Source organism: Haemaphysalis longicornis, unplaced genomic scaffold (genome assembly GCF_048455015.1).
Source record: "Haemaphysalis longicornis isolate Haplotype H1 unplaced genomic scaffold, Haemaphysalis longicornis Haplotype H1 scaffold_1, whole genome shotgun sequence".
NCBI classification, from domain to species: Eukaryota; Metazoa; Arthropoda; class Arachnida; order Ixodida; family Ixodidae; genus Haemaphysalis; species Haemaphysalis longicornis.
In genome coordinates, this window is record NW_027526203.1 from 419,193,050 (window position 1) to 419,217,488 (window position 24,439).

The window sequence follows — 24,439 nt, forward strand, 5'->3', positions numbered from 1 at the left end:
ATAGGCCTGGTATAAGCCCAGCACGGCCCTATACACACAGTGGGTTATTTGGAACTCAACCTACTGTTTTGCAGCCCATAGTGCATATCGCATACTTTCATACCATGACAACGTAAAGTGATGTGATACAATACTTTCGAGCGTTTGACAAGGTTGCAAAAACTCTTTCACCTGACATATGATTACGGGTGGATCCGATTTTAAGGCTATTATTATGATAAAAAGTTACGAACACGCAAAATATGGTGCGCACAAGCATCAGACGTCAACCGAGCGCAAAAAAACACCAGGGAGAGCAAGGCGAGTGAAGCAGATGACAAATGCACGAATCCTAAGCCGACGTCACCGAGGCGCGCTTCACAGCGCCGCCCGTGATCGCGCTCCCCGACAATAAAACATTAAATATTTTGTACTCAGGGTCATGGCCTCTTTAATCGTTTTCCTCGCTTTCACGCTAGTCGGACGCTGCATTAGTATCGGTACAGTGGCTAAAATGGGCCCTGCAGTATCGGCACGCCGTCGACGGTTACTCTGGCGTCGCTGTTGTTGGGCCACGTTCGCATCGCATTTTTTTTATCAGTAGGCTTCACTGTGCAACTGACAATGTGGGAAGCAGCTTACAATGACAAAGCTTGCACCGACATCATTTAAGTCACAGAAAATGTGGGAAGCCAGCTTACAATGACAAAGCTTGCGCCGATATCATTTAAGTCACAGACAATGTGGGAAGCCAGCTTACAATGACAAAGCTTGCACCGATATCATTTGAGTCACAGGCAATGTGGGAAGCCAGCTTACAATGACAAAGCTTGCACCGATATCATTTAGGTCGGCTTCACTTCTAAACAGAAATGTATGGGCGGAAATGCATTTTTCTAGGGCCATTATAAGCCTTCTTATATAAAATATGAAGGCCATAGGACCTTGTCGGTATAAGCTTGGTCGTTGTTAGCTAACCAAGCTTACACATTAACAAACTTACACATCTCCTTAAAGTCGGCTTCACTTTGACATTTTGTAGAGGCAATATAAGCCGTCTTTACCAAAATATGAAGGACGTTGTATCGGTGTAAGCTGGTTTTCCCACATCGCATTTTTTCCACGCGGACGCCATAAAATGTCGCGTCCAGCCTCGCTGTAAGAGACCGCAAGTAATTTATAAATTACGCAATTTGTAATTGGCGATTGAGCGCACTTCCTAGTTAATCAGCGGAATGAATCTAGGAAGGACCAGAGTTTTATATTCTAGCGGACAAACAGGCTGTTCGTATCCTCTTGTAGGAGCCCATGCGTTGACAGCAGACGGGAATTGCACAATATCTACTTCACAGTGAACTGCGTAATTATGAAACGTAGATGAAACGCGGCGTAATATTAGAGTCGTCTTAGCGGCTAGTTGTAATTTAAGTTGTTTCGAGATAGTTTCGATCAAGCAAGAGTTACAGCTGTTTTCTGTAGCCATAATTTCTCCGCAGACGGCCATGTATTGACACAGAAAAGAATTCTGTAACGCCGTTTACAACTTCACTGTGAATATATGACAAGCAAATGAAACTCGGTGGAATGATAGAGTCGCTTAGCGGTCAATTTCAGTTTGGGTTTTTTTCAAGATACCTACATTAGACATGGAGCTTAGATCGCTGCACAGGCCCGAGCTAACCCGGGCCGGGCCGCCGGAAGCGTTTATCGGCGGGCCCGGGCCGGGCTCAGGCTCGAAGCCGTGGGCTCGGGCCGGGTTCGGGCTTGAAGCCATATGCCTGAGTTGTTAATATTCGTACGAGAATATTACCGCGTAACAATATTTTCTCCGCGAAGTGTAAAAAATAGCAGTAAAATGATTGTTCTTAGTTTACTTCTACGCGCTTTTTGATGTTAGTTGTACGCATCCTTTTAAGAACATTTATTGTTAGGTCAGATGGCTACTGTACTCTTATTTCAATGGCGTTTCATGTACTGCATCAAGGCTTTATATGGTTTTGTTATAACATTCTAAAGATATTGTTGGAAGGAACACTGTAGCGAAGAACGGATGAATTCAGGCAACCTGTCGCTCTGCACCTATGTCTATGTAGACGTGTGTTTACATGTCGCCCCCATCGAAATGCGGCTGCCGTGGCCGGGAATCAAACTCGCGTGCAGAGGAGCAACCACTGCAGGTAAAACATTTCAATGCTGGTACAGTACTCGGACACTGAAACGCGGCACCACAAATTCCAGCATACCAACTTGTGCCCGAGACAACCACGTGGTGTCGCACAGAATCTGGTCAACAAAGGTGATGGTGCTTCTGACGCAAGAATACGAACTATTATGACGCCTGTGTGACGTGAACTGAAGACGGTGGAAGCTAAAACGCGTGCACTACTTAACCCTAATTTTTCATGAGTGCTGTACACACTGGATGCACCGTCTAGTTGCTCGCTATGAAGGGCACTCAACCAAATATAATAAACCAATTTCCTTAAGCGTCAAAGTTCGGGCCTGTTCACGCACACGCGGTACCTCCATAGGCTTACAAATAAATGACTGGGCCCGGGTCGGGCTCGGGCTCGGGCTTCATAGAACGGGCCCGGACCGGGTTCGGGCCTACAAATCAGGCCCGTGCAGTGCTCTAATAAAGCTACAGAGCATTCGTAAGAAGTGATGCACCCCTCCGTTTAACGACGTCGATGGCTGAACGCGAAGTTTTCTCGTGAGGGATTCCTCCGTTGAATCGAAAACCTGAAGCAGGCTTCACCTGTGAAAGGGTTTATTTGAGGCAGAGTACGCTTTAAAGGCGGAAGTTGACTTTCCATCCCATCAGTGGGAAATAGAAAGCTTCGCTTTAAGCTTCGATCGTGTCGGAATGGCGCATCGGATAAACGTCGGCTCCATAAAGCGAGGGACCCAGGTTCGATTCCGATCACAGGAAATAGTTAGTCTGTAGCATCCTGAGCGTTGCTTGCCTGCGGTTGAGGTGGGGATCCGGATGGATTTTCCGCCCTTCCCTGTTGTAGGAGAGGATTTCGCTGTAGCTGGGAGGGTGGGGTTCGGTTCGGGAGCCGTCCTGGTGTATGTGTTTGCAAGTCAGCTCGCGGGCTTCGTTATCTTCCAGCTCCGAGTGTGCTGGGACCTAGCTGAGAGAGATCTTTGGAATGTTGGGGGTCCGCAGCGTGGGGCTGAGAAGTTTTAGTGAGGATCTGGAGCGCCTGGTGTGGGATGCGGCCGAGGAGATGGCAGCGGGAGGTCCGCTGGGCGTATTGGACGGTGGCGTGCCCCAAACCGGTAGGGTTGGTGGCCGCCAAGGTTATGGCGGTTGCTTCTGATGTTGCGGTTGTGGTGTTAGGTAAAGTGGTAGAGGGGAGCGTGATCCCCGTGGAGTACGCTAAGGGGGCACGGGAGGTGGAAATGCAGTGGGCGATGTCTGTGTATCTAGTGCCTGGTTGGCTGGGGCAACGTCGGTTCAGGCATGTGACGCGAGCTTCACGGCGGCCTTTGCTATTTTCGGGGGGCATGTGGCGGGGTATGGGGTTATTCTAATGAGGGTGCGTATAGGGTGGTGGGAGGAGCTGGAGTGTCTAGGCTGGTGGAGGGGTTGAACTACCCAGGGCGAGGAGGAATTCGGCTAGTGGTGTCAAGGGTTTCCAGGATTTCGGGAAGGGTTTTGTGCACACCTAACTGGGACAGCTGTGGTGTGTGGAGGCAGGAAGCTTTTGGCTGGAGGCAGGGAGACCAAGGGCCATCTTGTATGCTGTACGCATGAGCGCTTTGTTCTTTCTGCGTTTTTTGGAGCTTGAGGTGGACATGCGGGAGGTGTACACGTCGTACGGGAGGTTACTTATGAGAATCTCTGGAATGAAGCGGCAGGTGTCTTGCTCACGAAGACCGACGCGGTGGGTGCAATTGCGCTTGATGACATGTACAGGTCCGCGCAGAAGCAAACGGAGCACGGGAGCGGTGGCCGAATGGCATCGCTGCGCCGCGTAGGAGAGCAAACAGGAACCAAGGAGTGACGTCCGAGGAGAGCATTGGTGTTGCCCCCGCCGCCCTATCTGATACTTTTAATCGCCGCCGCTGCTGGCGTGTCAGACTGGGCGTGGTTAGGCGTGGTAGTTTTCAAAGGCCAGCGCTAGGTATACAGTGCCGCTGGTTATATTGCTGCTCACAGCCATCAGCGGCTACTAAATCTTCTGCTGGTGTGATTGAGGAAACTACGCGCGCTCGGAAACGTGCCTTGTTGCGATTCATAAAGGCCAAACATCAAATTCCGGTTCAGAGGTGCCAGTTGTGTACGTGGTGGAGTAACTTTCAAGATTTTATAAACCGACAAGAAAATTTACAGCACGGACCAAATTTCCTCGGTACGTACGGGCACTTTGTATTTCTTTTTCGTTAAACCATTCCTGAAGTAGGAGTGAAAGCCGTTAACTTGGGGGTGAACAATGTCACACCAAATAAAAGAACAGCCACAAAAGCGGGAGGTTTTTTTTATATCGACAACCGCCTAGATATTCCCACCCCGAATGTGCTTTCTATATTCTTCGGACATAATTTGTTGCCGCTTTACAATGTCTTGTATCGCAAGGCCATGTCATGTGATACCGAATAGTCAGGCAATAGTATGCCACCTGCGCAAAGGACCTCGATGTTTGCGCTTTATGGATCGCAACAAGGCGCGTTTCCGAGCGCGCGTAGTTTCTTCGATCCCAGCAGCGGCGGATTCAGTAGCCGCTGTTGGCTGTTGGCGGCAATATAACCAATACCACTGTATACTTAGCGCTGGCCTTTGAAAACTACCACGCCCAGTCTGACACGCCAGCAGAGCGGCGATTAAAAGTATTAGATAGGGCCGCAGGGGCAACACGAATGCTCCCCTCCGACGCCGCTCCCGTGCTCCGTTTACTACTGCGCGGACCTGTACAAGTTGTGTAACCGAGGTACAAAAAAAGATAACAAAACAAAAAAAAAAAGGGTGAAAAGTAAAGCGCAAAAACACAAACAGTACTAGAACAAAGCAAAATAAAACAAAAATAAACAATATAGAGTTTCAGCATAGCGGCTAGCGTACGCTAACGCTACATGGCGGATTACCGGGACCAGGCGAGGATGTCGCCACTCACCGGAACGAATTCTCGGGCTCGGCGAAGCATGGGCGCCCGTCCCCGTGGAGCGACTGCACACCTGCCCAGACTGGTCACGGCATCCGCCGCCGTAGCGTTAGCGCACGCTAGCCGCTATGCTGAAACTCTCTAATAAAAAAAATTACCATCCCTTACTAAAGGAAGTTGAGTGAAGAGCGAAAGTGCGTCCAATCGCTAGTCAAACAAAGACCCAAATCGCGAACGAAGAACGAACCCATGCGACAATTTATCGCGCACCAAGTCGGTACTGAACCTACACTCGCCAAAATGCTAAAAACAATAGGTAAAAAAACAAATGACGTTTCGGGGCCCGTACGGTTCCCTTGTTCACATATGAAGCTCAGGTATGTATACGAAAGTACGGAGCAGAAATTGTCGTATTTGACTACTTTCAACCTTTGTGACTGCATGACCCTTCTACATACACGAAACTAAGAAGCGGAAGTTGGCGCTATCGACTTGGCAATCCGACTAGCGGAAGTATCGAATAGAAAGAAGCTTAAACATCATTACAGACTGTTGGCTGCAGGGAGAATACCTAAACGCTTCGGTAAGATACTCCCATCCACAATGAAGAAAGTTAACAACTTCACCTGGACACTCGGACACAAGGGTCTGGAAGAGAACGAGGCATCAACCAAGAAGCGCGCGAACCTACATGCCGTGCGCCTTGCAGCCACGACTGCCACATTCCCCACCCCGAGAAACCTTAAGAACGTCTGGTAATCCTACGCCTAGGAACACGATCTTTTCCCGTGCTACAAGGGGGTCTCAATCACGAAGAATTGCAAACTCCGTGGAGGATAAACGAACACAAGTACCTACAAATAAATGTGGGTGAAGATGTTCGGTTGGAACATTAAGCTAGAACTATGCTCAATTTGGGGAACATCCACCCTATTTCATGCATCCTAGCTATGTACAAAAGTATGATCAGAGGAGAATAACTCCAACATTACATATTCCACTTCCATCGAAACATGGGAGGCAGCTTTGACGAGCTCGTTACCTCAAGATCAGCAGGAGTTTACTGGTAGGGCAAGGGAAGGAGCTGCTGGATCTGGGGCCCTAGGCTTCAAATTTCACCTCTAACATCTCTCTACCCAACCCAAGCTATTTCTTCCTGCACAAAAATTTTCACTCTCTCTCTATCTTCCAAAAAAGGAAAAACGTTCAGTCCGGAATAGACATAAGACACTTTGAAACACTGACACTGCCACCTTCTCGCTCAGACTGACCAACATCCCGCAGCCGCAACCTTTCACGCTCACATCTTAAGCCACAGACGCACAGAGGGCCGGTGTCTCTCCTGGCCCACGGCGATTAAACACCCTTGCTGTTAGTCTTTCTCTTTTCGCTGGCTTTCAGTGCTCGTGTAGTATAGATCGTAAATGCAGCAATTCTGTTCCGAAACGCTCCCTGGGAGTCGAAATAATGCTATGGCACCGTACATCTTGAGACCCGAACGTAGATGTCATCTGCAACTTTTTTTCGGTCGTGTTTATAATTACACGAACATAGGACGCCTTCCGAAAAATTCAGGGCGTCCACTTGGTGTGGCGACATGCCTAAAGCACAGTAGGCGCCCCACTGTCTTGAAGTTCCTGGGCGGTTGAAATAGTTTAGGGAGGGTAGGAGGCCGTATCTGTGCAACTTGTCCGTTATTAGACAGCAGCCGACACGAAGTGGCAGGAGTAACGCACGGGCAGACCACCCGGATACAGCTGGACGGGCTCCGTCCTGGATGGACGGATATACATCGGCGCTCACTTGCGCGTCATCGCCATGGGCTGCTTATACGCTTATACCAATACGTACGCCTGCAGTCTCCTTGCCATCGGTGCCCAAGGGTCTTGGAAGCCATTCGCTATTTCTATCTTGGAGCTTCAGTACGAGGGTGTGTGTATCTGGCGTCCCCACGCGGCATGCCGGCCTTTTGAATGCCAGGAGGGCCACACACCAGTCGCCTAGAGTGGCCCTCGTGTAAGCGCTCGAGCAAGAAGTCTACCTTCAAGTGTAGGACAGCCAGCTCAGCTGCCGTGGAGAAGAAAAGGACAGGGAGACAGCACTGCGTGTCCTCGGTGAGCTCTGGTGCAGTGCTGCCGACGCGGCCCCTGTTCCAGCATCGATAACGGAGCCATCGGTGAATACGAGCAGCGGGGCTCCAAACCCTTATCGATTAATGCAGCTTTCTCTTGGTGAGTCGAATGTCACTGCGAATATTTATAGACAACACCCGGGAGGCTAGGAGAGATAGTAGTGGCCAAGGTCTGGAGTGGCCTAGTAGTGCCACGCCGCCTGGAGCTCTCTGAAGGTGCTCTACGTGAAGGAAGAAGGAAGGAAGGAAGAAAGCAAACTTTATTAAGAAATGATGGCCCGAAGCCGCAGGAGAAAGGGAAGAGGAGGGAGAATGCTAATAGTGCCCAGCGATGGAGGCCGCACGGACGAAGCTCCAGAGTGCTGTCAATGTGTCCTTGACGTGCCAAGAGGACCGAATCTACTCTTAGTATAAGTCACGGAGCAAGAATAAATATATTCTTGCTCCGTGGTATGAGTGAACCCACGCCGGGCGGTGTTGGGCGCGAAGTACGGCAAGGCCCGGGCAAGACCAGACGAGGTGCGGGAGGTCTGGTTTGAATGTGCCATGGCATGCGCAGCAGAGCACAGTGGGTCTATGAGAGAAGGGGATGAACTGGGTGTAGATCCGGTCTGTTGAAGTCCTGCGAGGCCAGTAATATCTTTCAGTGCCTCCCGACACAAGACCTCTAGTTGGTGAAGTTGGTGCTTCGTGAGATCGTAACACATGGCGCCGTAGACCGCTCTAGACACCAGCACTGCCTGTACTAGGCGTCGAGCGAAATCTTGCGAAGCACCGCCGAAAGTGCCAGAGATGCAACTTATGTGCAGGAGACGTCGCCACAATGGTTTGAGCTGTCTCAGCCACTCTTGAGCTCCCCCGTTTTCATGAAACGGTGCACCCACTATGTGGATCCAACCGTCTGGAGCTGGCTGGAGGGGTTGCCCTGCGATGGTCAAATGAATACGTTCGCGATTACTGGCTGTGCCGCGCACAGCTAAGTAATTGGTTTTTGTTGCTGACACCTCCATGACAGTGGGCATCAGAAGGGCCGTGAATGTGTCCAAAGCATGTTGCAAGCGCTGTACGGCGGCATCAGTCGTAGGGTGATCGTTGGCCTCCGTCCAGATTGTCACGTCGTCAGCATAAGCCGTGGCATGAACCCCTGTGATGACAGCAACGCCCTTGACTAGCTTTACCATTACGATATTGAATAATATCTGGGACATTAGAGCACCTTCGGGTACCCCGCTGGTGTTCCTGAAATGGTGGGTATTCACACGTCCGGAGCGTATTTCAAATGTCCCGTCTGCAAGGAAGGCTCGCACGAAATTCCTCATTCTTTTACCCGGGTATGCTTCGCAAAGGGCTTGTATACCGCTTGGTGGGAGACGGTGTCGAAAGCCTTGCGAAGGTCTGCAGCCACCAAGATGTGTGGTTTATCATGCCGTGTACGGCGAAGTACCCGCCGAAGAAGATGGATGCTGTCATGTGTTGCGAGACTGGTTCCGAATCCAGCCTGCGCGGGGTGGTGGATAAGTCGGGTAGCGGCTATGCGCTCAAGTAATTTGCACAATGTCGACGTCATGGAGATGGGGCGTAGATTAGACGTCGTGGATGGATCTTTTCCAGGCTTAGTAGTGGGTGTGACGACAGCGTGCTTGAAAGATTCTGGCAGATGTCCTGAGGCCCAGGTGGAATTCAATATTTCCAGTACGTCGCGTCTAGTTTGGTCATCTAAATTCCGCAGCATTGACCAAGTCACGCCATGTTTGCCAGGCACACTGGACACGTTCACTTGCTCCAGTGCAGTTATAAATTCATTAATAGGGGTGCCTCAATGGGGTCGTTTTCGTCTACCGGCTCCGAGAGGTAAATGTTCTTAGGTGGCGTATAGGATGGCTGCGGGAAGAACGTCCTTGCAGCTTCTCGCTCGAAAGCTTCGTGAGTGGCTCCGGTGCGCAGAAGCACATCCGGGACTGCAGCCTGCGAGCTTGTGCCACAAGTGATGGCCCGGAACGTTCCTCACAACTTCCGAGCTCCGGTTCGGTGAGAAAATGAAGCACAATGCTCCTCCTCCCAGTGGTTCCTCGCAAGTTGACTGCATGGTGTGGCGCCGAATGCGAGCATTGTGTTGGCGGATTCGCACGAGGTTTGAATAAGTGCGGCCTCCAGTACAGTAGCGCTGTTGTAAGATGTCTTACAAGATGTAAGATCTTGTAAGATGTAAGATGTGGCGGATCCTCCATGGATCCGCCACTGCACACAATACGCTCGAGGAGGCGGCGGCATGGCTTATGCGCAGGGCGCGCTGTGTGAACGGCCCCTTTCCCACCGGGCTGCTTGAGCCCAGGTGGCCTCTACGGTAGGAAGCCGTGCATGTGAAGTAGGCGTCGATCTGCAGACCCAGAAAGATGGCGGTATTGACGGCGGGAAGGCATCTGAGGCTGACTGCGATCTGCAGAGACAGACAATGTCGGGCCTTGTACCTTGCAAGTGTGGCACCATTGAGCTCCAGTGGTGGATCTCCAGTTGAGCAGTGACAGCGCTTCTAAAACTCGCTGAGCGCGCATGAGTGCGATTGACTAAATTAAAATTCGTGGGTTAATATGCTGGAGCAGCAACTGGGCCTTGATGCAGGCAGTGTGGTCGAGTTACTGAACGTCATTTTATTACTGGCTGCCTGACAATACGTTCACTGTGATCGATTAAGGCTACAACCGCCGCCCATGTCCGAGGACATCGGTATTAAAGGAGTCGTGAGGACAAAATACAAGCTTGGCTTATTAAAAAGACTGCTTCGTCCTGATAACAATGGTATTAATTTTATGGCTAATTTCAAACAAATCATCGGGATAGTAAAGAAAACAGATGAAGCAGTGGCGACTCCCCAGCCGCTTGTCGGCAACTCTTCTATGACGTCACAGAACCTTGCTTGTGCGATTGGCGCCGCCCACCTGGTACATGCCACCGCCAAGAAACGTGACAGGGCCGCTGTAGTGGGGCCTCTATTGGTTCTTTTGATCGTGTCACCTAGACGCTAACGGGACTGAACACACTCAAGGCTATGTCTTTAGTGCTGGCCCTTATTACGCCTATCCTGCCCGCGAAATTCAATTCAATTTTTTTGAAAATTTTCGTTTTTTCTGTTAAAAAATGCCTTTTGTGGCTAGAACAGCGTTGAGTGAGTTGAGTTCTTTTATACTGAACGAAGTTGTGTTTCGCTTTCATGGACCCTTTAAAAAACCGTTCAGGGCTAGGCATAGAAACGACGTAGATTTAATTACCCTTCGAAATTTGTCGCCACTCTGGGTCTTGCGGAAGGCAAGAAAGACGAAGAGAAATGGACCGGCGCAAGTCGACCGCACCCCAACCCGCCCGTAGATATTCCCTTGCCCGCTCACCGAGGGTAAGTTCAGCGGGGGTTTTCTTGATAACTCGTTTAACTATTACCAAAGTCCTGACTGTCAATTTTTCTTGCTGGCCGTCTCGTGAGTATACGAAACATTCCGGAAACTTCTTGCTTGTGTTCTTGCTTGCCATTGTCCGTATAGCTACATTCTGGCTTCATATAGCCGAATGCCCACGTGCCGACCCGGTGCAGCAGCATTCATTGCACATCACAAACTGCTCAGGATTGTACCGGGCATCTGCGGTTGCGTTTCGCACAGCCAGCACTATAGCCTTGCTTTGCGAACATGTCATAAAAATCCTTTGCCGAACCCAATTCACGCACCTTCTCCCATGTTTTTCTGTTCCCATGGCCGTTTTCGTGTCACCGGGATTCCCTCCTTACATCAGCGGGATTCCCTCCTTACATCAACGCATTGTCTATACTTGAAAATAATAAAGTGAAACGGTGGCGACAGGAGGTGGAGGCGAGAATCAGCATTGTTGCCAATCCTTTCTAAGAATGGTATACAATAATATCTAGTTTATATCTACTGGCTTAAACGGGATCGGCTTAAAAATTCTAACGTGATGGTGGGATGATGTAATCGCCAGTGACAGCTGTTAAATATTCACACACCAATTGCTGATGCTACATGACACTGCATGCATGCGCAAAGGGATGTTAATTGGATGCTTATCAAGAAGGCTGTAGGGTCTACAAAGGATACCTGAAGGCTGTTCCGGCTTTCGGAGTGGCTGTTCCGGCTTTCGTGATGCAGGGTTCGTCTGTGAAAGAAGCGGTCTTCACATGTATATATAGCAGCACACGATGAATGTGGGTATGCTCTCGTGCTCAATGGCAAATATTTACTTTTCCTTCTTTCGATATTCAGCGCGCCCCCACAAAGGCGGTGTTTGATCTCAGTTCTGTTGAAAACAAACAAGAAGATGGCTCCTGTACCACGGAAACGGGCAGGGAAGCTTCAGAGATACCCTTTCTTTGTTCCTCTAGAGTGAAACCTTTTGCGGCGGACACATGTTACCAATTGTTTGTGTTTGGTACCTTACTAATCTGTCCTAAGCTTATGTTTCGCATGTGTTTATATAAAAATGGCTCAGGTCTAATTAATACTTATAAACATAGTTACCACGGGCGAAAGCTTCGTGGAAGTTTGCCTTTGCTTTAGATTTCTCAGCCTGCCGTTTCGCTATATCTACCGGATGATTGTATTCATCCCTTCGCTTGCGCTGAAGGGCACGCACATACAGCCCAGCCGGCGTGCCATCTATGGCGAGACTGAGGGACCAAGCGCCGGCGAAGCAGCCGTGAAACCCTCGCATAGTCACGTGGTTCGCTTGCGCTGCAGCGCATGGACAGACTGCTCAGCCGGCTCTGAGCGATCAGGCGCAGGCGAAGCAGCGGTTTCAGAATCGCCAAGTCCCGTGGTACTGCATCGGAGAGGCCACCGAGCGAGCGAAGCGATAAGAAAGGCGCTTGCGTGCCGGGGGCTGAAAGTCACTTGCGACGCGATTAAGGACCTTGAAAGAAAAGGTGTAGCAGAGGTTTCTCTCAAATATTTAATCAGTAGGGGCCGTTTGATATGTTTCAAAGGTGGATAAAATGAGATGAGCATTGCAGGAAATTTAGGCGTATTTTGGGCTCAGCCCAATCGCCGATGGGAAAAATTGAAGAGCGAACGAAATAGTAAATTTTCAATGTCAAATTTTTCAATATTTTATGGTGTTGCTTAAAGGCCTTTGAAATCTGCGTGCCCCGCGCTGCGTCACCGTTGCAGTGCCAGGCACAATGACAACGACGACGGCGACGGCGACGATCCGTCTAGATTGAAAACGTTCGTGGTATATCTCGAACTATACGGTATATTTTGAGGTTGACAACCATTTCATGTCGCTGCCTAAGCCTCACGAGGTTGCCCACCTGTAGTCACACCGCACAGTTGAGTTAAATCGCATGCTGAACATACATCATTCCCATGATCGCTGTTTGTCAAAATGATTCTACTTCGGGCTCGTCGTGGCGAGGTCAGACCCGCCCGAATATCTAAAAGCACACTAGCACACAAAACAGAGGGCAAACGTTTCGCTTTTGTCGTGCGTGCCTATACTAGCTCTTTGAGTCGGCTTTGTTTGCGACAACACTGCGGTAATCGACCAGTTTAGGGAAAATCCCCAAGGTGGAGTAAGTTACTGCAAATGGGAATTTTGACATCCTTTTCCTTATGCAAGCACTACAGTAAGTTTAATTCATTACAATCTGCGTGCTGTTGTATTTTTCCCTATGGGAGAAACCGCTATTGTATTCACTGAATATAAAGAGCACGCCCCGCTTGATTTGCTTCATGTCTAGGCCTATAAACAGCCGAAATTTGACCCGAACCCGATTATTCCACCTGACGTCGTGCTTTGGGCAGCTGAACAGTCGGACTACATAGGCTTCAACCCTTGGTTCACCACGAGCATCGTGGGAATGATCAATGTTGCCGAAACGGTGAGTTGTGTGCTTTTATATAAACATTCCTCTTTTAACGCTTTTCGCTGTGTGTCAGTGTTTTGTGCTCGATTCCTGGGCTCGTCTGGAAACTAGTATTATCGGCACAAGCAAGGTACAGCAGAATCTCGTTATAGTATCTCCTTACAAGTAAATCATTAATTGTAAATATAAATTAGAAATTATAAATGTCCGGGCTGTGCCAGTTGCACTCCTTTGCCGAAGCCTGAGAAATTTATTGTAGTATAAATACCATGGTCCTGGTGTCGATGCTGCTGATACGCCATGGTGTTTTTCGCTGGAATTAGGGTAAATCTTTGCTTCGGCTTCCGTTAGTTTAGGTTTTCATGCTTGGAGTATCAGTGGCAGGGTGATGTGAATTGCAAGGTTTAAAAAAGTTCGATACTGAAAAGCTTAACTTGCACTAAAAATGTTGCTTGATATAAAGAGCAGTCAGAAGTCAGGAAATTTTGCCCTGGACTGCCATCTCATGAGTTAACTCAAGCCAACGCCGCCTGTATTAACATTGCCTGACGCGTCGCGCGCTTTTCAATGGGAAGGGTAGGGACGCTTAGTTTAGGCACTGATCCGCTATGTGGAGCGTGCCGGCGGACATCTCGCCTTACGTCACTGCTCGCGAGTCGCGAACGCTGCACCCACTTCTACGACGTGTGTCTGTCAGCTTGCCTGTTGGGCTTCAAGGGCCGTTTCGCTTACATCTTAGCCGTAACGGGGCGCTAGTTCTGTGGCGCACTGGGGATCTCGTTCAACGTGTCGCTCGCTTCATACTTGCTGCATTTTTCCAAAGATAAAAACGGAGGCGGACTGAAATAGTCTAAGAACATACTGATTGTCGGGTAGACATATAGCTAACAGAAAAACGATATTTTCAGATGGGGCAGCCATTATTTTACTGATATTTTTCTTTCTGGAGTATTTAGAGAAGGAAAAATTGCGTGCACGTTTTTTGTTCAGGCGCTCACTTCTACGATTACTTTCCAATAATATCATGTGCTTGTAAACTTCAGAAAATTATAGGAAACAAAAGGATAAGCAGCTGCGATCCCGCCACGCTGTCCGGGCGCTTCTACAGTACAGTCCTCAATTTTAGAAGTGCGTACCGATGCAGAGTGCGAACAGGGGGGTCAAAACAATACTTAAATGTGAAGGGGATAGAGGGGGGATGCCCCACTCAGAAAATTTCAGGGCCTGTGATCCGAGTAGATAAGCGCGCAAAGCCGGCATCAGCCTGCGGCAGCGCAAGTGGTTTTGCTTCGTGACAAAGGAAGTTTTATCAGTGACAGACCAAGACAGACAGGCATGGTGGGAAACAAGAAGGCGTATGAGCGCCGCCTCGGGAACGCTAAACAAACTTTCCACTATTTTGCATAGTTTCCGAGAAGCGGCGCTGGCTGGCGGACACGAAAGCACGCTGGAAGGCTACGGAGCGGGGAAGGGTAGGAGAGAGCAACAGGAGAGTGGCTGTTTGGCCATTTTTCGCTCACGCGTTAGGCACTGTTTATACAGGCGGCGTTGCTCAAGCGATAACAAAGCGTTTGTTTGTTTCCTCTTGTGTGCCCGTCTATTTACCACTATAGTGACGGCGGGGGAGTCTGGCTGGCATTGGTGGCTGCCAGCGCAATGGCTAGTTCTTCCGCAGCGGTGACGTCCTGGCTATTGATGGTGCTTGTGGTCAGCTCGTATCCTCGGTGGTTGACCATGGTGACTGCGTAGGCATGTTTGGTGGGGTATGGCGCCGCGTCGACGTACCAGACATCCTGTTTGTCGGATTGGTAGGTCTTGCGGAGTGGTCGGACTGGTGTCTAACGCCGAAGAACTTGGTTGTAAACAGGGAAAAATTTTGGGGGACGGAAATTTTGCAAAGAAGGTCGAGCGGTATTTTTGTTGGCGGAGGAATGAATGAATGAACGAATGAATGAATGAATTTATTGTTAAAATGGAAAGGAAAGACCACCAGCAGGCGTAGTTTGTCTCACCTAAGGGTGGACACCCTAACGCCTGCTGGTGTGGGGGTGTGGGGAATGGGGAACACAGGTATACAGGAAAGGGAGGGGAGAAAGAAGGGAAGGATACATATATACATATACACATAACCCGCCGCGGTGGCTCAGTGGCTAAGGCGTTGCGCTGCTGAGCACAAGGTCGCGGGTTTGATTCCCGGCCGCGGCGGCCGCTTTTCTGATGGAGGCGAAAAGCAAAAACGCCCGTGTGTACGAGATTTCGGCGCACGATAAAGATCCCCAGGTGGTCAAAATTAATCCGGAGCCCTCCACTACGGCGCGCCTCATCGCCTGCGTTGCGTCGGCGCGTTAAACCCCACAACCAATCAATCATATACACATACACATGACTATTAAGAACATATATGTACAATATATACAAGAATAAACACTAAACGCTATGAATACTAAGGTAAAAATGCACACACACACACACACACACACACACACAAAAAGCACGGACACAGTTCAGTTTAACTGGGGAGGAAGCGGAGTGCTCCGGGTCGCTTCAAGCTGCAGCACGATGCTTCGGCAACTTTCCTCTGGGCCCAGCGCCCACAGGACTACGTCGTCAGCGTACAGTGCCAGACTGCCCCTGGGCAGGCAGTCTGGCAGTGCCGCCATGACCAGGTTGAACAGGAACGGGCTGACGTCTAAGCCTCGCGGGGTACATCGTTAAGTAGGGCTTCAAACGGGACGGCAGTAGAGAAGACACACACGACGGCGACGGTGCCTACGTCTACTGGCCGAGGCACCGACAGGGCGCTGCCCACCTGCACCCGCGCCCTGCGGCCCCCCAGGAACGCCTTGACGAAGCCCCTCAGCTTGCCCGCAAGGCCGGCATCTTCCATGGACATTGAGATGGAAGGCCGCTGCAGGTTGTCGAAGGCGCCCTTGACGTCGAAGGCGCCCTTGAAGTAGCACCAGGGTGTCCACCTGCCTGATAGATCCACCTGATAGCCCGGGCATGCCCCAGCGTTGCCATTACGTCCGCAATGGAGTCCGTCGCAGCCCTGGAAGCCTGTGAGCTGCTCCAGGATGAACTCTTCCTCTGCCGTGATGGCCTCCATGCTGCGCAGGGCTACCCGCTTCAGCAGCTTGCAGCCACAGGAGGTGAGGGCGACGGATCGGTAGGCTGTGACTGCCCCGAAACCCCGGCCTGGCTTGCGGAGGGGCCGCAGGGTGGCCAGCAGCCAATCGGGCGGCAGCCGCCCTGTTGCCCATATGCGGTAGTAGGCTGCCAGAAGCTTCGCGAACCCCACCTCGTCCAGGTTGCGCAGTATCTAGTAGGTGAGGCCCTGGTGCCGACTTCCGCTTGCAGGAGCGCAGCACCCCACGGAGTTCGGCCTCCGGGATGGGGGCGTCATTGAATGGATGGCATCCCTCTGACTCTTCCGGCGCAGCAACCACATACCCAGCCGCCGCCTGGTGTGGCGGCAGGAAGTAATCCGCGAAGAGCTCGGCCAGCTCCTCGTAGCTGTTCTTCCTCGTGATGGTGAGGGCGGCCAGGGGGCTGCGGTATCCACGTGGCTTGAGGACCGACTGGAAAATGCCCCAGAGGCGGCGGCAGCGTGGATCCGCCTCCGAGCTGGCGCACAACTCGGACCACCGCTGCCTGCTGAGGCGGTTGGCGTGCCGTCGACAGGCCGCGTCCACACGGCGGTACGGCGTCCAGTCATTCCTGGCTCCTGAGCTCTGCGCCTTCCTCTCTGCCCGGTTCCGCTCCGCTTGCAGGTCGTGCGTGGCGGCGCCCTTGGCGATGGAGAAGCTCCGCGTGGCTCGCCTGGCACAGCGAACCAGGACCGCGAGCAGCTTTTCTCCCTCTCTCAGGTCCTCCTTAGCAAGGCAGCGCGGGAAGTGGATCCAGTGGGTGACGTGGCAGTGTGGGCCGCCTGTACGGCTTGCCGGTTGTTGTGATGGGCAGCGGGTAGTGGGCAGAGCCCCACGTGTGGCCTCCCGCCTCCAGGTGGCCTCAACCCCGGCTGACACCAGGCTGAGGTGTATGACCGTGACAGTGGCATTGCCTCGCCTAAAGGTGCACTCACCGTTGTTCAGCACAGTCAGGTTGAGGCACAGCATGGTGTCCCACAGGGGTTCTCCGTCTGCACAGAGGGTCACCAGCCGTTCTAGGAGGTTCGAGTCCCAGGGTTGGCTGGGGCGCACGTACACGCTGCACACAGTCACATCACTACCCGGTCCGACGCGCAGCGTTACAGCCACACATTCCTGCACTGACGTCGTCACCCCACTGGTATCCACCACGGCGTTCTGCACGTCACTGCGCACATACATGGATGCACGAGAGGTTCCTGGGGGATTGGAGGGGTCGCCGAACACCACCGCCGAGCACTTCGTGCTGTCACATGCTGTGGGGCTGTAATAGCCTGTGTAGCCCGGCAGCCGGATGTCCGAGCCACCAGCCATTCGCGCATAGCTCTCCTGCAAAGCCACCACGTCGGGCTGGTGCTGCAGCAGGAATGCACTCATTCAGCACGATGGGGGCTTGGCGCTTTGACGTTCCACTGCAGCCCGGTGGGCACCAGGGGCTGTGAGCGGCGGCTCCTAGCCATGTTGGAGCCCGGGGTGCGGCTTCCCGTGGACGACCTGGACGCACAGGGAACGGAGGGGGTTGTCTGCAGGCAGCAGCTCGCCCATGCTGCGAAGGACGAGTGCGAGATGCTCCTGCTGCTGTCGCAAATTCCACCGCCCTCGTTTTCGCCGTCCTGGAGCTACCTCGCTGCTGGGCCGCTGCTTGGCGGCCGCCTCTGGCTGCTGCTGCTGCTGTCCGGGTCCCGCCGCATCGATGCGGGTGCGACAGGGGGCGGGGGGCTGCGCTGCCGCTCGCAGAGCTGTTAGAAAGACCACGCCAGAGGCAGGTGCCCATGCTCGCACCAGGGCAATACACACCCAGCGCTCTTCCTGCCATGCATCGCGGGCAGGAACGGACGAGCACCGCATGGGGACATCCGCAGTTGGTTCAATAGGCTTGATTGCCTTCCACACTGCTCTTTTGTGGGAGCCCCACAGCACCAGCACCTCCTCTCGCTGATGTATACCTCATCGTGGCGGGGTCCTGCCTGCCACACCTGTCGCACTGCAGCGGACGCGGTTGGCACGGCCGCACCGGTGGAGGGTTGCGGGGAATCGGTAGCCGAGGTAGCTGGCAGCTGGTGTGTAAGCATAACCTATATAGCCGGGATCAGAGGTGTTAACAAGTGATGCGCCTTGGAAACTCCCAGCAAAAACTTTGCTCCCAACAGGCGTGAGCTAGGCGTGCGATCTGATTGACGTTGCCTCACCTTACACGCCTTATACGACAACTCCTCGTCAATCGCATCACTTTGGCACCTCGTTCAGGGCGGTTAAAAACGGCGACCTTCGAAAACTCGACACCATAACCCCTACAGCGCACAGGTGAAGTCTAGGACTCCCCGATCACTTTCACAGGCAGATTTCTCGAGATGGGCATTCACAACATTCAGGAGGAACTACGAAAAGCCAACCTTTATTAAAAACTCCACCGCAAATCGGACTCGCGACCGTGTGTTTTGCAGGAGCCACAGCTGCGGATATAACCAATAAAGTAATTCTAATTGCTGGGACTTCACATATTCGCTGCTAGTTATTTGTATAGAAATAATAACGTACCATGCCTTAATAAAACACCGCTAGGCACTGCAACGAAAAAATTATCTCCGCTCGGGAGCAAGAGAAAATTGAGCCGCGCATGGAGGAAAATGCTAAGGCCCCGCAAACGTGCTTTCGCGGAAGCCATGTTTGTTGTTTTGAACATCGTTGCCAGACTATGCCAGGAACTTAGGAGTTGCGAATGCGCCTGGTCATTTCCGTATTTCTTCTCCGTCCTAATACAGCCTCCGCGGTCGGGAGTCGAACCTGTGACGAGGGGTGTAGCAACGAAACCCCCGCTGTGTGTGGCATGAGGTTTGTCGACCACGAAGTACATTTTCGTTCACATTTTCGCTCTAAAGAAAAATTCATCCTGGCACTGGGCCATGGCCACCGGCTTGGCCCCCGACTAGAGTATTTTCGGCTGCTAAGATATGAGAGCTCACGCTGGCTTCCATCTGGCTTTTGGCTGCACTCGGGTGGACGCGCTGGTATTTATAGGACGAATGTACTGCACTGTGCGTACTCAACCGTTCTCTCACATTACTACTTCCCGCGCAGGTACTGGGCTTCATCGTATTCGGGCTGTTGATGTTCTCCGCAGCGCTGGGTCTGGCCCACCGGACGCTGCTGGTGACGTCCTTCTGCATGGGCTACACGTCGTTGATGCATCTGCTGGGCTCCATATCGTCGCCCTTCACGGACACCTACCTACCACTGTCGCTATACGTAAGGAGCGCTGCTGATGTAATATGTGCGTGCACCTAGAAACCTCGGAAGCGTTAATTTTCGCTTACTGTATCAATGCTGAAAAAGGTACGGGGCTGGGCAGCGCCTTAAATGTGGCTTGTCACTGTCACCGACTCGAATCACGCAAGAAAAACGCCATCCTTTCTTTTGAAGCATCAAAAAGGCAGTGCGCACTTCTCGCGGCTGTTGTCGAAGAGCAATGAAAGTGGGAAGGGGGGGAGGAGGCGAGGGAGGATGCATGCGATGCGGAAAAGGTTTCTGCGTAATTGTTTGGTTGATGGCATATTTATTATTCATAAAGTACGTACGAGGATATAGTGGTAGGGGAGGAAACGCTGTAAAATAGCAGCATCGGCACACCCAACACGCTAGCTACTCCCTTCAGCCGGCTCCAGTGCGGTACCAGAAGAAAGGGAAGAGAAAGGGGCCGGGCCAGTGAAGGAGAAGGCGCGTTAGGAGACGGATGCTCGTTTTCGTCTATCTCCAACCCATGCCCATCATCTGGCGCGACACCAACGGGACGGAGAGGGATACATGCAGGCCGACGGGTGTGAGCCTGCCAATGGACGGGTCGTGGAGGGCCACGCTAAAAGAGAGAACGCCTCAGCCAATCTTATATGTCTCAGCCCCAGTTTCGTCCACCGAGGGGGTGCAGTACGGAGTTGCGGTCGAACGGACAACGGAACGGGTCTACGGGAGTGTGCTCCCCGTACCGACCTTCGTTCACTGTCACTGCACAACTCAATCTTTGCACCCTCCCGTTCCGACACCCGTTTAAATCTCGTGAAGTTTGTATCAGTGCCTACGCTGAATATTTGCCAGGGTTTACCGGAAAAATTGGCACAACAAACAAATTGCTGGAAAACTGCGATTGCAGTTCTGCCGTAATGAGGGTGGATGTGCTTGATTCTGCTATGAGTGTAGATTAGGGCAGATTAGCTCAGGCGAAATAGCCATCCTTCATACTTGTAGCCCCGGGGAGCTGATCACACTAATAATCGCTAATAATCAGCGGCTAATAATCGCTACTGAATTTTCGCGCGCACGAAGAATCATTATACAGGGTGTTTCGACATTATTTGAGCCACTCTAAACATATATTTCTTTAGTAAGCCACTCGATTGTCCGTGCTCAGATTTTACACCATGCAGTCTCATTTTATGGCGCCTCTTGTTAAATAAAACAAGTGGCAGAATCCACTGTTTTTTTAACCAGCCTCATACGGCACCCTGTACTCAGCCACCTGTAATTTCTGTCCCTCACCCGGCACCCTATACCACCAGGTGCCGGCAAACCTCAGACCTACCCCACAACCCCTCTCTCTCTTACGAGCAGTGGGTGGCCTGCCTGAAAAGTCCGGACCCTGGGACCCAGGGCATATACGTATACTGGTGAAGAGGGCCTGGACTGCCAGCCGAGGCCAGGGCATCCCGGACCAGGGACGCCCCCGCCAGGCGGGTGCCCTACAGCAGCCCCAAGCTCGCCAAATAAACATTTATTCCTCCTTCTTTAACCATCCTACATCTATGGGTGCCAGCTGAGCCTTCTCAGATTTTTTACAAGCCGGCATATAGACCGGAAAGCCGAGAACTGCTTTTACTAAAAAGCGATGAGATAACGGTCGCTGGCTGGTTTTTAAATAAGGCAGGCAATAAAATTGGACCTTACAAACCTTGAGTACAAACAAACGAGACGGTTTGAAAATTGTTTAAAGTGGCTGATAGCATTGATACATATAATCATATATGGTTGAAGAGCTTTGTATACGGCGATGATTTTCTTTCCCGGTGTCCTTTGCAGTCTTTCCTGTTCCAACTCATTGCCAGCATCTCCTACCTCATCTCAGGCATCTACACATTTTGGGACAGCGGTGACGACATCTACGCCAAGATTGCCGCGGTTTGTGGCTCTGCCAAAGCGCGTTTTTTTGGTGTTTTACTGTGGCGATATGCAAGCGCTAATTTGCTTCTTAAATCCTCCGGGATGCGGGCTCAGGTGCCCTGATAACTCCTCACTAGGATAGTGCTGCATTTCAGTAATCATCAGCATCATCATCATCATTGCCACCACCATTATCCTCATCATCAACAGCAGCCTGTTTATGTGCACTGCAAATCCAACTCCTCTCCCATAACGCAACTGCTCCCATTCTGCTCTATCCGAATCCGTTCTTCACACACAAATTTTCTTATCCCTTGATCGAGTTACCTGACTTGCCGTATTTCAAGTCCTGTTGCTCTGTAGACTTTGTGTAACTTGGGTGGCGCACTTGTTGCCTGCCCTCCGCATTGCATGCTCGGCCCAACTCGAGTTATCCTAATTTGAGCCAGGATATCTTCCGCCCAAGCTTGTCCCTTAATGCACGACTCTCGTTTCCTATCCGTGAGCGTTACTCCTATGTCGTCATTCTTTGCGTGGCGGGTTGGGCTGACCTGAGTTTTCTTCAAATTGCTAGCAAGTCCACAAGTCTCTGCCCCACGAGTCATCACCGGAAATCACAATGGTCGTATACAATTCTTTGTGGCGGCAGAGGCAGCTTATTGTTGATTGATTCACAGTGCTTGACGAAGTCCAGCCCATACTAGAGAGTTTTAGCATAGCGGCTAGCGGAGTCTCACGCTACAGAGGCGGGTTATCGGGACCCGACTGCGCATGTGCGCGCGGGGAGTGCGAGGAGGTTGCCCCTCAGCGGAGCGAATGCGCGGGCCGGCCCGCGGTTAAGGACCACGGTACTAATCCAACCTACCGAACGAATCCGCAAGTGCCCAGTCGAATCCCGGCACCAAATATTTATATTCCTTGGCGCTGGGTACTGCGACATGTTGGATTGACACTGCGTCAGTGTTAGTGTCATTCAAAACCGTTCTTCCCGATTTTTCTGCGCTAAAATTTAACCCGCTAATATTTATGAGCCGTTGCATATCGTTCTGGTTATCAGCTAAAAGAACAATGTCGTCTGTGTATAACATTCCCGGAATACGCTGCTGTACCACTTCAACTTGCAACATATGCGTTAGGTTGAACCCTAATTGACTTTCTTCTAGTTTCTTTTCTAACCCTGCCATGTAAAGCATAAACTGTATTGGGCTCAAAGGGCATCCTTGTTTCAGTCCCCGATGGGTGTTGACCTTCTGTGCGCATTTCTGCCCTACCCATGTCAGCTGCACTCTATTATCTTTATAGATCGCTATAAGGAACTGTATTAACTCGTCACCTGATCCCTAAAGTTTTAGCATTCTCTATAGAATTCTCTGTTTACCTTGTCATATGCCCCTTTAATGTCCAAGAACGTAATCCATAATGATCTACTCTACGCTTTCGCAATTTCAATGCACTGTGTTATCACGATCAAATTATCATCCTCTCGCACATGAGGGGTGTAGGCTCTGGCACGAAACACAGGACCACTGCACGAAACTTGCTGTACGCGCGAAAACAGGTAGCGGCGCGCAGAATCGTAACACTGTTCATGCGCAAGATGGTTCTGGTCGCGCCGCATTCTCGATGTCGCATTGCGCCACAGCGTGTACCGACTTGCGCGGTTCAGTCCTTTTAATTGGTCTTCGGCTCACATCGCTGGTGCTATGCAGGAAAGGGCTACGGCGCGCCGTCGCGTTGTGCGCTGTTGAAGTCTGCGCGTCGCGTCAGACCACACACCACAGCCGATTCATAACAGTACCATTTTATTCAAAGATGGGATCTGCGCTGTGGCACTGCGAAGTGCAAACCGACATGCTTGCACTGCGCGATGCCACAGCGCAGATCGCATTTTTGAGTCAAATAGTTTGTTCGGCATCGTCATTGACCGAAATTTCATTGCTGTCTGCGCAGATTGGTCAATAGAGTGCATTGTGGTGAACCTGAACCACAGAATTGCCTTCGAGTGCGTGTCCAAGACGAAGAGACCACAAGAAATCTGTGCGCATACTATGAATCTTGTTTGCGTACTCTGAAGCCCGGCATTGTTTCATACCCACAGAGGAGCAGATACCTGTGATTGGGAAAGCGCTCATAAGAAGTAATGTATGCTGCTTTTGCACGATATCCCATCGTTGGCGCAGCCACACTGTTTGCGGTTTTTTTATTCGTGCAGGTCATCGCGGCGTTGGCCGGGTTCTGCCATTTCTTGCACCTCAAGCGCTGCTTCGTGCGAGTTTTCAACCAGCCGGAAGACTAGACAAGGCCTGTGCGAAGCAAGGAGCTGCGCCACCAACTCTGTTTTGACTTCAGTTGGCGCAGTTATTTTGTCTGGTGCCCTGTTACTGCTAATGTTGTGTAACATATTCTGAAATGTGGAATTTCTGCCAGTGTCAAGTTTTTCAAGAAGCTAGTCAGTGGCGATTTACTCGGCGTCAAATTTAAGTGTTATGAAACTGGCATTCATGAACCACTACTCCAAAGCCTTTTTTAGTCGACAGGGTAAAGCTCACTGCAAAGCAATTCAGAAATTTACGTTACCCTGTTTTCTGGGTCTGACATGTGATGTGTGATAACTCCCCACGTAGGCCAAACGCATGGGCTTTACAGAGCTTCCTTGGCTAACATTGGTTTAGTTTAACGGCTTTTTCTCTGCGTTGTCCGAACTAAATGGCGCACGAAATGCCGCGGACAGGTTTTTACCAGAGTCCAGAGACCGAAGAAACGCAAGAAGTATAGAAAAACTTTCGAATTTCGCGCTACAGTGACGTGCTATGGGAAGGAGTGATGTCATATCGGCCAGCACTAAAAAAGTTAATTTTCATTCGCATTCAAGTGATCCGATAAAATGGAACTAGAGGCTCCACTAAGATCGTCCAGTCACGTTTTTTAAGTATGGGTAGGTTCAGCGGCCGCCAATGGCACAAACAAGTTTTTGTGACGCCATAGACAAGTTGCCGGAAGTTTCTAGTAGGTCGCACTGCTTCACATGTCTTTTTTAATAGCTCTATTGTTTGTTGGAGGT

At 51.1% G+C, this 24,439-nt stretch overlaps 1 protein-coding gene across 1 annotated transcript; it reads left to right on the forward strand.

Moving 5' to 3' along the window:
* The first annotated feature begins 3,134 nt into the window (after positions 1-3,134).
* LOC144161650 (uncharacterized) lies at positions 3,135-23,870 on the forward strand. The gene is made up of 4 exons (XM_077692283.1): positions 3,135-3,269; positions 12,959-13,099; positions 21,298-21,396; positions 23,591-23,870. Exons 1-4 carry the CDS (start codon positions 3,135-3,137, stop codon positions 23,672-23,674), a joined length of 459 nt encoding a protein of 152 aa, XP_077548409.1. The 3' UTR covers positions 23,675-23,870.
* The last annotated feature ends 569 nt before the right edge of the window (positions 23,871-24,439 follow it).

Bases quoted from the DNA above. Each gene is read 5' to 3' on its own strand.
- LOC144161650 (XM_077692283.1), top strand. From the start codon at position 3,135: ATGTTGGGGGTCCGCAGCGTGGGGCTGAGAAGTTTTAGTGAGGATCTG. The intron at 13,100-21,297 runs GTGAGTTGTGTG...TGTCCTTTGCAG, and splicing joins TGATCAATGTTGCCGAAACG to TCTTTCCTGTTCCAACTCAT. The intron at 21,397-23,590 runs GTTTGTGGCTCT...TTATTCGTGCAG, and splicing joins TCTACGCCAAGATTGCCGCG to GTCATCGCGGCGTTGGCCGG.